Genomic DNA, 14,722 nt, shown 5'->3' on the forward strand with positions numbered 1-14,722 from the left:
TGAGTGGGACATAACCGAGGAGGACTGACAGAAAGCTTAAGAAATCACATTTATTTTCCCCTCAACAGTACCACTTGCCAAAGCTTTAACCATTTTTCATGACTCAGGATCCCAACCCAGTTGCTAGAGTGAGCCACTCTGTCCTGGGTATAAGGTTCTAGGCAGGGCCTACATCTAGGTGGCTTTCTAGGTTTACTACCATAACCATCACTCAGAAACCTGCACAAATCCTTACAGTGCACAGCAGTTATCTGGATATTGTCTGAATAAAAATTGGCTGGCTCTCTGCCCTTGAGGAGCTCCACCAGCTTGTCTAACGAGTCTCTTAACCCTCAGAGACTCTCCTACTATCGACTCTAATCCTGCCTGTAGACCACACATGTATTTGGCATCTGTTCCCCTCTCTCGACCCCCACTGCCATCATCTTGTCTAGGTCATTGCCATTTCTTGCCTGGAGTACTGCAACAACCTCCTACTGGTCTCCCTACTTCCTGTCTGTGTCCAATCCAGTCTCCACAGAGCAGCAGTCAGAATGATCAGTTATATCACAGGTTACTAAAACACAAATCGCATTATTCCCCTCTTTAAAACCCAGTGGCTTCCTACTGGATTTGGATAATAGACAAAATTTTAGGGACTTCCCTGGCGATCCACCGGTTAAGACTTTGCCTTTCAATGCAGGGGGTTGTGGGTTCTATCCCTGGTCGGGGAGTTAAGATCCCACATGCCTCGTGGCCAAAAAACCAAAATATAAAACCAGAAGCAAGGGCTTCCCTGGTGGCGCAGTGGTTAAGAATCTGCCTGCCAATGCAGGGGACAGGGGTTCAATCCCTGGTCCCGGAAGAACCCACATGCCACAGAGCAGCTAAGCCCATGTGCCAGAACTACTGAGCCGGTGCTCTAGAGCCCGCGAGCCACAACTACTGAAGCCCGCGTGCCACAACTACTGAAGCCCACGCACCTAGGGCCTGTGCTCCGCAACAAGAGAAGCCACCGCAATGAGAAGCCCGCACACCGCAACAAAGAGTAGCCCCCGCTCCCCGCAACGAGAGAAAGCCAGTGTGAAGCAACGAAGACCCAACGCAGCCAAAAATAAATAAATAATTAAAAAACAGAAACAAAAAACAGAAGCAATACTGTAACAAAATTCTATACGGACTTTAAAAATGGTCCACATTAAAAAAAAAAAAACTTAAAATTTTTTTTAAGGAAGAGTCTGAAGATCTAGCCTGCATTCCTCTCTCCAGTCTCCTCTCATCATGCCTCTTTCTTGCTCATTATACTCCAATTACGGTGTTCACCTTTCAGTCCTCAAGAACACGCAGCTCCTTCTTACCTCAGGGATTTCAAAAGGCTATTTTCTTTGGAATGCCCATTCCCCTGTCCTTTCCATGGATAAATCCTATTCATTCTGTAAGTCTCATCTTAAATGTAACTTTCTCAGAAAGGCGTTTCCTAAACCCCAGAAGCCAGATCAAGTGCCCTGGCATACTCTCAAATAGGTACCCTGTATCCTTTGCAGCATGTACAACAGTTTGTATTTATTGATTTGATTATGTGTAATGCCTGTAAATCTTGCTCAAGTCGGGTTATGCTCAAGACACTCCTCTGTTCCAAGCCAGTGGTTCTCCATCAAATGCAGAACATGGTCTAGTCGCTTTAGCATGGCATTTAAGGCTGGCAACAGTTTGGCCTCTCAGAGATTAAATTTATCTGTAAAACGATGGCATTAGTTCATGTCTGGTGTGGTTACTAACAGAATCAAATGTCAACTTATGTGAAAATACTTTAACAGTAATCTAAAATCTTTTATTTTGATAAATTTTTTTTATGTGGTAGAACACACATAATATAAAATTTACCATTAGTGACAGCTAGCACATTCACAATGTTGTGCAACCATCACTTGACAATTCTTTGTTACTCCTTTTCACACTCCTCGTCTCTGTCCATAATGACACATTTCTCTGTTTTAAATGCCTCTCTTTTAAGACCTAACTGTAACAAAATTTCCTTCATAAAGTTGTTTCTAATCTCTCTAACTGCTGGGAATAACTACTCCATTTATCTGAAGCATTCAACATTTACCTTTCCAATACAATCGACTTCTTATCCGATTTGCCCAGCAGCCCGTAAGTTCCTTGAGGGCTAAAATCATTGTTTATCCACCTTGGTAGCCCTACGGCTTGGTGGTATTTCAGAAGAGGAATACAACATGTTTCTTTAAATGACTTGACTTTTACTTGCCACAGGGGTTCTCTTTCTGATTTTATACTTACTCTAAACTAAAAACAGTGACGTTTTCCAATTACACTGAAGAAAATATATACATGGGTATTTTTCATTAGGACACAGGACTATAAGCTAGAAAATGTGCGTTTAGTCTTGAAAAGACACACAGCCTTTTGAGCTGTGGCTTTCAAATCTTAACGTGTTTAATAAACTATAAACCAAGATTAAGAGGGTCTTTAGCCTCAGTCCCCTGCATGTAAACAGTCAGTCTATACAGAACTAATTCCTTGACTGTTTTCCTGCGGAGTCCATCTCTCTTTTAAGTTGCCGTTCACATTTCCATAGTATGTCTGAGGGACTTGCCCAAGCAGGGTATGCCTAGCAGGCTAACAAGAACTGACTGCCCTTCCAAGACAGTTTCCTCCTGTCAGTAGCAGCATCAATAAGCAGCAGCACATGGGTACTCAACAGTTTATGATATGCTTTCACATACATTATCCCACTTGGTCCTGGTGGAATCTACCCAGATGAAACCTTAGGAAGACAGAGTATGTAAGACTCTAGATTTTACAACCTCTTTCTGGATTCAGAGTAATTACATTCCCTTCTTCAGAGCCAAGGAAGGTGAGGAAGAGAACTAGCTGTAGAAGCCAATACACATTTACCACGTTCTTCATTGCACTCTGACCTCTGGACAGTAAACAATGTGAAGGCAAGGACTGTGTCCACCTTGTTTACCAACACAATTCCTAGCACCATGCATACACTGTGCCAGGCTCATACTGGGATTTCAGTTAATATTTGTGAATTAATAAATAAGAATACAATGTGATGTAAAAAATGGATATATCTTAGGGACATCACCAGATAATGCTAATTATGAAATTACTTTCTATTTATGGGGATGTTTTTCAATTTGTCAAAGTGATTCTAGAGGCTGAAAACATTAGATTTCAACAAAAAGACAGAGATTATCAGCCCCACTAACTGGTGCAGCTCTCAGCTACCCCTTACCTTGATTCGTGAGCTAGGATTCAGCATGATGTATTTAATAGAACCTTGGATGTTCTCTGTCCAGGAGACTAGCCAAGTAACCTTGTTATCATGTCGGACCTCTTTCCACTTATGACCTGGAGGAGGAGAAGGAACCTTGGCATCTCTGGAAATAAAGCGAGAGCAGTGAGGTGAGAAGTAATGAGCAATTTCACCTTTCATAACCTGAAGTGGGCAAATCTGCTGAGCATATATTTCCACGTTTCCTCCTCACCAGTCAATACGTGATAAACACTTAGAGATCTATAGATAGAAATACCATGCTGCTCCCAAACAGTCCTCTGTAATGTAGGAAAAACTCCCAACTACCAAGAACAAAGGAAGCCCTCCACTTCCATTTCCGGCCAAAGGATGAACTGTGCTCACTTGCTACAGTTGATGATTATATCCTCAGGCATGATCCGTCTCTTCAGCATGCCCATCTTGGGGTGGTTGCCACGGCCACGGAAAAGCCCAGGAGGTTCTATCTTGAAGTTGGCAATCCTCTCTCTGTGGTTATCCATAATACAGAAGCCATATTCTTTCAGTAATTTTTCATTCTCCTCTTTGATTTTCTGGAAGATGGTAAGGAAGTACTCAAAAGGGATTCAAATTACTGTGCTCAACTCATACATTCTTAGCTCTTGTGGGAGGACAGGTCAAGGTAGAGAAAAGTCTAAAAATCACTAAGAAACAAATTCAGATAAAGGAAAACCTAAGAGGTTTTTTTTTGGCCGCACGGGCCCCCTATAGTGGAAGTGCAGAGTCCTAACCACTGGACTGCCAGGGAATTCCCAGAAGACCAAAGAGATTTTTCAAGCTTAAATACAATAAAATTCCCATGTGAACAGTATTTCACGTGGGTTTTCAAGTGCAAAGAAACCTGTTATGGATTCTTTCCTAGTACATGCGTACATATATTTTATACTGTGATCCTTGCTCCAAAGATGGAATGATTTGGAGCCTCCCTACCCTCTGCTGACTCTTCCTTCATATTATACTCAGCAATTCAATTTAAGTAAGTCCTGCTGCCTTGTATGTAGATAAAAATCCACAACTTGCTGGCAACAGGTGTCCTTGACAAGGCTCTGACATGGTGTTACTTAAAAAACCTCCCCAGGGACGTCCCTGGCAGTCCAGTGGTTAAGACTTGTGCTCCCAATGCAGGGGGCCCAGGTTCGATACCTGGTCAGGGAACCAGATCCTGCATGCCGCAACTAAAAGATCCTGCATGCCGCAATGAAGATCCTGCACGTGGCAACAAAGATCCCGCGTGCCACAACTAAGACTCGGCTCAGCCAAATAAATAAATAAAACAAATACATAAATATTAAAAAAAAAAAACCAAAACAAACCCTCCCTAAAGTGGTTTTTAATTTGAAAAACACCCCTGAAGTGAAAAATAAACCAAATTTCACTAATTGGGAATACTGGAGAAAAGACTAAGCTGAGACTAAAAAGCCTGGTGCAGGGGGACCATTCTTATGATCCCTATAGTAACTCCTAATTTTTTAAACTGAAGGTCAAATAGGCACCCTCAAACAATGAGTTACATAAAGACAATGGCCTAAATTATATAAACATGCAAGTTTAATATACTGAAACTACAAGGCCTTGAAGTGCAAAGAATTCCTTAAACTCCTTAACTCCTAGCCCTCTGATTCTAGATAGAAAATGTTTTAGGCTTGAGGGCCATACAGTCTCTGCTGTAATTACTCAACTCTGCCACTGTTGCATGAAAGCAACCATAGATAATAGGTAAACAAGCAGATGTGGCATGTTCCAATAAAACTTTTCTACAATAACAAGCAGCCTATCTATAGCTTGCCTACCAGTATTCTAGAAGAAAGTGACATCCCAGCTGGATACTAGAAAGATCCTTTAGGAATGAGGTTGGCCACGGCTAGAAGACGAATGAGCATGCCTAGATTCCAGAGTAAAATACGTCAAAGGAGTGTGTGTGTGTGTGTGTGTGTGTGTGTACACATGGCCAATATGATTTTATCTGTCTTAAATCCCTAACATCCAGGAGCCACTGTGGGTCAAATCTGCCCATCCTTAAATACTGTATTATTGGAGCTACTGGCTGGTTTTTAGATCAACAGAACACCAGGGTTCTCATATTGGGGCCATTAAACATAGTGCTTATTCACAATTTTCAGTCTATATAAAACCCTTAAGAAATTCTAGACTTCACTAGGCTGAGAATCCTACATCTTTAGTATAGAGCCATGTGAAATCATTAAAGTCAAAACTGTTTTGTAAGAAACAAGAAGAAAATTAGATAAACTGATCACTATTCTAAAATTCTCCAGAGGTTTAAGAAATTCTGCAGTACCAGTTTCTCTTCCTTGCTCATCTGCTTCCGAGCTTCTGTCTGGGCTTTGAAATACTGGCTCATCTGGGTAAAATCACATTTGGTGAGGTTGGTGATAACATTCTTCTCTTCATTGGTCATTTCCTAGTTAAAAGAAAAGGGGGAGACAGAAGAAGAAGAAGGTAAATAAACTAAAAAGCCCTCTGGTTTTTCTGCAGTTACAGCAAAGCATCATGTTTTCAGTCAAAGGGTATCTGGCGATGTAGTCAATCTAAACTTGTGAGTTTTGAAAAAAAAGGAACACGTTTCTTACTTCATTCTATTATAAATATGTATTCAATAGAAGAACATTCAAAATAACTTAACACTGAAAAGGGTAACACTCTTATGTAGCTTCTCGTACTCCTTGGCACACTGCCACAACCCCCTAAGCATATGAGTACTACAGCTGGGGAAACATGAATACACATCGTTCATTTTAGTAATGGGAGAAATATTCCCACATTCATTCTCTCCTAGAAACATCCTTGCTCTACTCACTTATTAAATCTTACTTCTAGAGCTATTCAGAAGGTAAACTTCAGCTCAGCCTCTGTTCATACTATCCACATTGAGAATAAGGAAATTGTTTAAAATCACGTAGGCAGATACAGGATAGATATGTGGTTTCAAGAGCAGAAAGTACCTAAAGCTAACAAGCATGAATCAAGAGGGAACAGCACAACATTAATGCATGTCTCTTTGCAATAGCAGACAGAGGGCAGTCCTGCAGAGGCAAACTTTGCTTTGCTCAGCTGGAGCTGAGGTTTTCTGTTTGGCCTAATCTGATAAACTACCCCCTACAGTCCTATGACAGCTGACAGGAAAGAAATATAGGTATTCTTGTTGGACAGAAAACCTATATAATACAGTAAATGAACAGAACCCCCTCTCCCAATTTTTTAATACAATAAAATTCATAAAACTCAAATTGTACATCAGGGAATTTTTTGTAGAATTACAATTTATTACTTAGTAGTTGATCAGTACTTTTGTAAGGTGCTAGGATATCAATATATAGGCTACAATACCTTTCTCCAGTCTTTAAAGAAATTTTTCCTAAATATTTCCTTAGTAGTATATTCATGGTCGAGCATTTTTGCAAAGAACGTAGCTACTTCTTCTGCTTTGGGGCTCAGCTTCATGACTTTACCTAGAGAAAAAAGTGGTTCCAAAAAATGAGGTGTAGTATTCATGTTCTGAGTATAAACACTGAGGCTCTGGAGACGTCTTCTTTAATAATGGTTTACCTTCCAAAGGTATGTATACAAAGGTCTGGTGACACGTGGTAACAACAATAACAACAAAGACAGTAGTATATTGATTTGTATCTACTTGTACGAATTCGCCTTCTCTGTATCAGATATTTACCTGGGTCATTCTCTGGAGACTATGCCAGTAAATTGTTCCCAGGAGCCTGCTCAGGACAGGGATGACCTGGGGGAGGCCCAGTCACTCTTCCTTTTCCTTTCAGCAAGCAGGGTCCTTTACACCTCTTCAATGGTTTTTAAAAATCAAATCCTCAGAGGGACTCCTGCCACTGCTAAGCTAAACAGCTTCTGTTCAAGAAGGGGAGGAAGGGATAGGGCAGGGAGTGGAAGAAAGGAATTGTGGGGAAAAGAAATAGGCATCTTTCTTCTTCAAAGTTAGGTGGGTGGAATATGAATTAAAAATATATATTCACAGCAGGCAAGCCCAGATATCCCATATGAAAAATCTAAGTAAGACATTCCTCTAGAACCTTGCTACTCAAAGTATAGTTCATGGACCAGCAGTATTGACATCACGTGGGAGTTTGTTAGAAGTGCAGCATCTCAGGCCCCACCCCAGACCTACTGACCAGAAAGTACATTTCAATGAGACCCCCAAGTGGCTTGTGTATACACTAGAGTTTGAGATGCCCTGGAACACAGGCATTATGAGGTTGCCTCTTTCAGGGAAACAGGGCTCATCCAGAACACAGGGATGACTGGGGTTCTTGGCATACATGTTTCTCCACTGCCTTACTATTACATAGGTACTAATAATTCACCAAGGATTTTCCCATTTATTACAGAAAACTAAAACTTAACCAGAAATCCATTCATTTCAAAACTTAGAAGACATCTCATCTCATGATGGTTAGAAAGTTATTATCCCTGATTGTAGGGTTGATACAGGGAATTGCAGCTCCAAACTGAAACTTTCTGGGTAGACAGAAAGAACCTGCTTGAAATTCATAATTTTAAAAGGCCAGCAGGTGGCGCGGCTTCCCCTCTCAACATTCCGGCTCCTTCCAAAGACGACACCTTGAGGAGGATAGGCTGGCTTTCAAGAGTTTCCTGCACTTCTTTAGAATTCCCCCACTCAAGTCGGAACCAGCGTTGCCAGTTAAGTGTAACATGCTTCCAATATAAAGGAAACCATTAAGTCACTAAGAATAAAATAAAAGGCAAGAAAGAATGTAAACCGTTCTCGGGTATGTCTGGTATACTCTTTGGGAAATTTTACTGAATTCTGTTCCAACAGAGAACAATTTTGACGCCTCCTGTTTTAGATGAGCTGTCAAATGATGAAATGACAGCTCCCAGCAGTAGAAGGGTAGGAGGATGACTTAAAGGTTCCTGACAGTGGTAGTGCTTTGTAGAAAAGGCTGAGCTCCAGGAATAAGAAACTGCTGAGTCAGAGCTGAAAACTGGAGTTTCTTAGAGGCCATTCACTGCTTCAGCCAGTCCGTTCCCCACCTCCCTGGCAAGCGCTAAAGGAGTCTGAGAATTCTCTTCCCTAGAGAGCAGGCAGAACTGACAGTATCACTCTAGACTAGTAAGTCAAATACAATTTCTTGACTTACTGCAGTGTGGGACTTTACCTAATCAAAGGGAAGAGATCTGAGAAAGAGCAAATGAGAAAATGTGAGAGCCCTGGAGCTGGAGCTCCTATAAAGGACGACCAGGCAAGAATTCCCATCTTGGAAAGTAAGAGAAACCCAAAGGCTAAAGAAAGGAATCTAGCTTTCCTTCAAATCACTTTGGACCTCAGAGTTAGGCTTTACCAGTTGAGCGTTCTAAAGCTCTTGGTAAACCCATACTAGGGTTACAGAATACCTGAACTTTTATGATTATCTAAGGCTCTTTCTGTTCATTAGAGTTTTAGCTTTGAGTCACACTGAAGAGTCTCCAGGAATGACCCACTGTGAGGGCTGACAGCAGAACTCTGTACTCTTGTCCTGTGTTGTCCAGTCAACATAGGTCAGAATGTTTATCTGATGTAAGCATTTGTCACTGAGGCTATAAGGTCCTGCTAGATGGCACAGTCCATGAGATCAGGGATTTGTCAGTATTGTCGCTGCTGGGTCTTGGTGTCTGAATACAGGCACGCTGAATAAATACAGTTTAAAAAAACGAATTCCAGCTTGCCAAGTTTGACATGTTCCTCACTTGCAAGACCCGGCCTTTCAGTATAAACTACTACCCTTGACCTATAAGCATCCATGGCCTGAGGTCACTGCTCGTGGACACAGAGATATACCAGAACTCTGAGTGTTCACCACTGATGCTTTTCAGCAGTCCTCCTGGCCCAGTGTTTCTCAAAGTTTGGTCAGCAGACCACTTGGTTCAGAAGCACCCAATGTCACTCAACACCAATTAAATGGGCCCAGATCCTCTTGGTGAATCTAAAGCACATGAGAGTTTGAGGAATAATGCTCTAGCCATTTCTGGAGAAAACTCTTGGAATGAGGGAAATAAGCTGAGTATTACCATCTGCATACTGCTATATGCCAATAAGGGAGCATCAAAGACTACTCTCAAAATGTTCAACCCAAGGACAGAAATACCAGTGACAGTTAACAGACAATTCTGAGGGTTCTAAGAGAACTAGGCAGGATATTTCTTCAGAGCAGCTCATCAGACTTGACTGCATAAAGGGCAAAGGCATAGTGTTGTGCTGTGTAGAGTGATAGACACCTATTAGCCCTACCTAGATGTTGATGGCAGACTAATTAATCCTCAACCAAGTACTAAATACTGTTTCTAGCAATGAGCAGCTTGTCAGCTTGCATTATGTCACTAAAATAAAATACTACCATTCAAGTCAGGCTTTTCCAGTAACTCTTACAAAGAGTAGCTCCTTGGAAGTGAAGTTCAGATAAAAACATTAGGCTTGTGGACCAAGTGCTGTGACCTATGTAGATGGACCTTTTTGGGACCATGTCTCAAAGGGAGACAAGGGAGATAAGACAGCCCCTTTCTCACGGCACTTTTTCAGCACCAAATGGGCCTTTTAAGAGTTATGTAAACACCTGAGAGCCCTTTCCCCAAACCATACGATGACAATAAAACAAAATGAAACAAACAAAAAGGATTATACAGCACAAGATCCTTCCTCACTTTCTATTCCTAGATAGAAGCAGACTCTTTCCTTGGCCAAGAATTGGACAACCTTAGAACAACTCACCATCATAGTAAAACTTGACATTCTCTGGAAGAGGTTCATATGGTGGAGCAAATACAGGACCTTTATGTTCTAGGAATTTCCACTTGATGCCTTCAGGATAGCGCTCTTCTTCCCACCTTTAAAAGACAAAGTACAACCTCATTTAGTGATCACTTCACCTAATATAGAGATTATCACCTATTAAATGCCAAAATAATTATCTGCTCAACTGATTGGTGCTCTGGAATGACTCTCGGCCCCACATTCAAGGCCTGGGTCAAAAAAAGCCAGAATCCTTCACTTTGTAAAAGCCAATACTCACAACAAATATGATGGAATAATCAGGTGAATGGAGGAAAATACATTTCAGCAGTTTAGTCCAAAGATATTGAGTACATGAGATCATTATTCAGCAATAAGTAGGGGATATGGACATGGAAACAGCTGTTTTATCACAATGATATAACAGTAAGCCACAACGGTGTACATGACAGAGGTATTATTTATACAGCTGATACATAGGAAAAGGCCTCCTGGGAATGGAGATGCCAGGTGAAGGTGTAAGGGAAAACAACCCTTTGAGAAAGTACACAATGACTATCATCCCATGTAATAGTTCCCTAGTATCCTTCAAATACTCAGACCATATTAAAAACATCCCTATTATATCCAAAAAGTATTTTATAGACTAGGATACAATTAAGGACCACACACTGCAATTGGTTGATATGTCTCAAAGTCTTTCTTTCTCTAGAATTAGACAAAGCTTCTCACCACCACCACCACCATTTTGTTTTTTAAAGAGTCAGTCAGTTGTCTTACAGATAGAATACTTTAAGACTTCACAGATTTTAATCTTTGGTATTCCTATCTTAAAATGAAAAGTCCTACAGTTCTACAGAATTATTCAGGAGGCCAGTTATGCATATTCTATTACTTCCTGTCATCTTCCAACGCCAATGTTTTAAAGTTCAGAAACATCAAATAAAAATTACATGTATCAAACACTGTGCTGTAACAATAGCATTACTATAAAACCAAGGTCAATATATATGGTCAAATAATTTTTGACAAGGGTGCTGATTATTAGGAAAATGTAAATCAAAACCATGAGATAGCACTCTCACCCACTAGGATAGCTATTCTTAAAAAACAAAAACAAACCAGAAATAACAAGTGTTGATAAGGATGTGGAGAAACTGGAACTCTTGTGCACTGCTGGTGGGAATGAAGCGGGTGCAGCTGTAGAAAACAATATGGCGGTTCTTCAAAAAGTTAAACATAGAATTACCATATGATCTAGAAACTTCACTCCTGGGAGTACACTCAAGAGGACTGAAAGCAGGCATTCAAACAAATATTTGTACACAAATGTTCACAGAAGCACTATTCACAACTTCCAAAAGGTAGAAACAACCTAAACATCCATTAACAGATGAGTGGATAAATAAAAAGTAGTCTATACATACAATGGAATATTACTCAGCCTGAAACAGGAAGAAAATTCTGACATGCCACAACATGAATGAACCTTCAGGACATTTTTTTAAGTAAAATAATCCAGCCACCAAAGGCCAGATATTGTGATTCCACTGATACAAGGTACCTAGATTAATCAAATTCACAGAGACAGAAAGCAGAATGGTAGTTACTGATGGCGAGAAAAGGGGGAATGAAGGAGGGTTATTGTTTAAAAAAGAGTTTCAGTTTTGCAAGGTGATGGGAATTCTGGAGACAGAAGGTGGTGGGGATCACTGCACAACAAAGTGAATGTATTATAATACCACTTAACTGCACACTTCCCCCAGAATCTTTTACTCTCCAAATCAGAGAAAATACGTATGTATGGATGGATGGATGTGTGTACGGAGGTGAGAGAAACTGCAAGAAGCCTATCTATAGCAGTCACAGAGTAACTGTATGGGGATCCAGAGCACCATGTTTTCCTTTATCCTAGAACTTGGTTCCATTCTTCTCATCAACTCCACTGTTTTGTTTTCGTTTTTTGGTTTTGGCTGCGCAGCACGGCTTGTGGGACCTTAGTTCCCTGACCAAGGATCAAACCTGGGCCTACAGCAGTGCAAGTGCAGAGTCCTAACTACTGGACCGCCAGGGAATTCCCAACTCCAGTGCTTTTTAATTAAGATTCCAACTTTTTATAATTCTTTCTATTCCGTCACATTCATCCTGAGGGCTCACGGTAACTTCTTAACCATTTAAGCAAATTAAGAGATGCACTCAACACTAAGCCTCAGTTTAAACAGAAAGAAAGAACATAACCTATGACACATGCTGATATCATTGGATCAGCAACTACTACTATACAAATAAAAATAGTAGTGTTGGCCTTTTAAGGCCCCCATCAATGGTTCACCAACAAAGTTAAGAAAAACATGTACTTAATCACACTTAACACCATCAACAAACTCCCCAGTTTCTAGATATTCTCATGAAGAATCATCTGTTTAGAATAAACATGGGACTTATGTTCCAACAGGCCAACCCTGACACAAAAGTACACTCAACTCAAAGCAGCACTGAAACCCTATATAGCTACAACGAGTAACAGTTAAAAATAGGGGGAGCTGGGACTTCCCTGGTGGCGCAGTGGTTAAGAATCCTCCTGCCAATGCAGACGACATGGGTTCGAGCCCTGGTCCGGGAAGATCCCACATGCCACAGAGCAACTAAGCCCGTGTGCCACAACTACTGAGCCTGCATTCTACGGCCCACACACCACAACTACTGAGCCTGTGTGCTGCAACTACTGAAGCCCACATGCTCTAGGGCCCATGTGCTGCAACTACTGAGCCCATGTGCTGCAACGACTGTAGCCCATGTGCCTAGAGCCCGTGCTCCGCAACAAGAGAAGCCTGCGCACCACAAATGAAGAGTAGCCTCAGCTCGCCGCAACTAGAGAAAGCAAGTGTGCAGCAGCGAAGACCCAATGCAGCCAAAAACAAACAATTAATTAAAAATAATAAAAAATAAAATAAATTTAAAATTTTTAAAAAATAGGGGGAGCTGGTTTTAATAGGTTTCTATGAATGAGCCTGAGCATTACTGCCACCACTTGTAACATTGTTTCTATGGAGAAAATGTGACACAGTAAAGAAACCCACAGGGATCCCGACCATTTTCCCATTCCCAAAATTACCAAAAAGGGAGAAAAGGCTCAAAGTTGGCTTGTTTTTTGGCAGGATGAACAAGTCTATGACTCTGGGGGGGAAGCGAAAGATCTACACATTTACCAAACTGGTAAAGGGTGTTAATTCTTTTAGTGAGATAGCAAGAGAGGTAGTAAAAATGAGAGTATCTGCCATTTAAGTTCACTGACTAGGCTCTCAGTGACAGTCACTGAGGACTTGACCACCGACTTCAGAGTCTAACAGGTAAGCCTACAGTGACAGCAGGAAAGGGCAAGCGATAGGTTAAGAGGCCAGTCATTCCTGTTCTCTACTTATAAAAACTTACAGTGGTACCTTCAAGCATTGTGCTTAAGAATGCACACGATTTAACAACCAGACTTGAGAAAGGCATGCACTGGAGGCTGTAGCAAAGATTACTCAGCCCCAAACCTACCATCTTCAATGGTCCCACTTAAACCAAAACAAGAATAAAAACCATAGGTCACAAATCTCTCAGAATTAAAGTGTGGTAACACTGACAAGAATTTCAACCACAGAAGCAAAATCAGGCTATTAGACCCTTCAAGGATACCTAATTGCACACACAAAAGGCTGGACTAGAAAAAGAGTACATCTGCTTCCAGGCCCAATAAGAGCCAGGGCTCCAAAGGAAGGGGGAAGGCAGCAGAGAGCCTGTGATGACAAAGAAAGTACCTTGTTCACTCAACAAACTTACTGAGCACCCTACCCCAGGACCCAGAGACATAACAAACTGACGAATTACTAACTCACCACTCCCAATAATAACCCCTGATTTATAGAATCACTTAATTTCATCTTAAAAAAATTTTTTATTAAAGGTCATAAAAACCTTTCAAAATTCCATCACTAAAAACTTTGATTAATTTCAAAGGAAAAAAATGAAATAAAAATGAGGAAAATAAAAACACATGTTCTTTAGTTTTCTGACCGACACCAGAAAGGCCCAGAGTTCCTTTGCTCTGTATTTTTCCTTTACACTTTCCTTTTTTAACCCCACATATGTCCACACCAACAATGCCGATTGCACAGCTGTGCTGAGCCTTTCTGCCACTGCAGCTCTGCTCCTCTCAGCCACCTCTCTGGACACTGATGTTTCCCCTTTGCTCAGAAGTACTGGTGAGATTACTGTTCTCTATTACAAAAGCCATAGAGTAAATGCATACCAATGGGTCTGGAACTCTACATACCAAACTACAAATAGTGGATACCTCAAAGCTAGAAAAGAAAAATGGGAACGGAAGAAAGAAGGAAAGGGAACAGTCATTTTTTTCTAACTCGTATACCTCTGAATCATTGGAATTTTTTCAACATAAACACAAATCATGTATAATATAGATGTAATGGCTAAATAATACAAAGTTTTAAGAACAGCCAGTATAAAAAATACAAGTTTATTTCAAAACTCTAAACATCTAGAAATAACCTGTTATTGCTAAACTGTCCTCCATTGAAGATTGTCTGAATCTTCACTCCCCACAGTGAAGAAGAATGCCTGTTTTTTTCTCATATTTACAACCC

The 14,722-nt window shown here is 40.8% G+C and overlaps 1 protein-coding gene across 2 annotated transcripts in view; it reads right to left on the reverse strand.

Moving 5' to 3' along the window:
• Positions 1-14,722, reverse strand: part of TOP1 (DNA topoisomerase I) — an 86,395-nt gene that overhangs the window by 17,844 nt on the left and 53,829 nt on the right. The window contains exons 9-13 of one of the 2 annotated variants that reach the window (XM_027078301.1): positions 10,056-10,171; positions 6,653-6,774; positions 5,604-5,726; positions 3,653-3,840; positions 3,248-3,392 (exon numbers count right to left, since the gene is read on the reverse strand). In XM_027078301.1, coding sequence (XP_026934102.1) covers positions 3,248-3,392; positions 3,653-3,840; positions 5,604-5,726; positions 6,653-6,774; positions 10,056-10,171 — 694 coding nt within the window. Of the gene's footprint in view, positions 1-3,247; positions 3,393-3,652; positions 3,841-5,603; positions 5,727-6,652; positions 6,775-6,992; positions 7,151-10,055; positions 10,172-14,722 lie in introns of those variants that run through there. The other variant, XM_027078302.1, reaches the window with a different exon arrangement.

The sequence above is a fragment of the Aethalodelphis obliquidens genome, unplaced genomic scaffold (assembly GCF_003676395.1).
Source record: "Aethalodelphis obliquidens isolate GAN/ISIS:26980383/991018 unplaced genomic scaffold, ASM367639v1 scaffold42, whole genome shotgun sequence".
Lineage (NCBI taxonomy): Eukaryota > Metazoa > Chordata > Mammalia > Artiodactyla > Delphinidae > Aethalodelphis > Aethalodelphis obliquidens.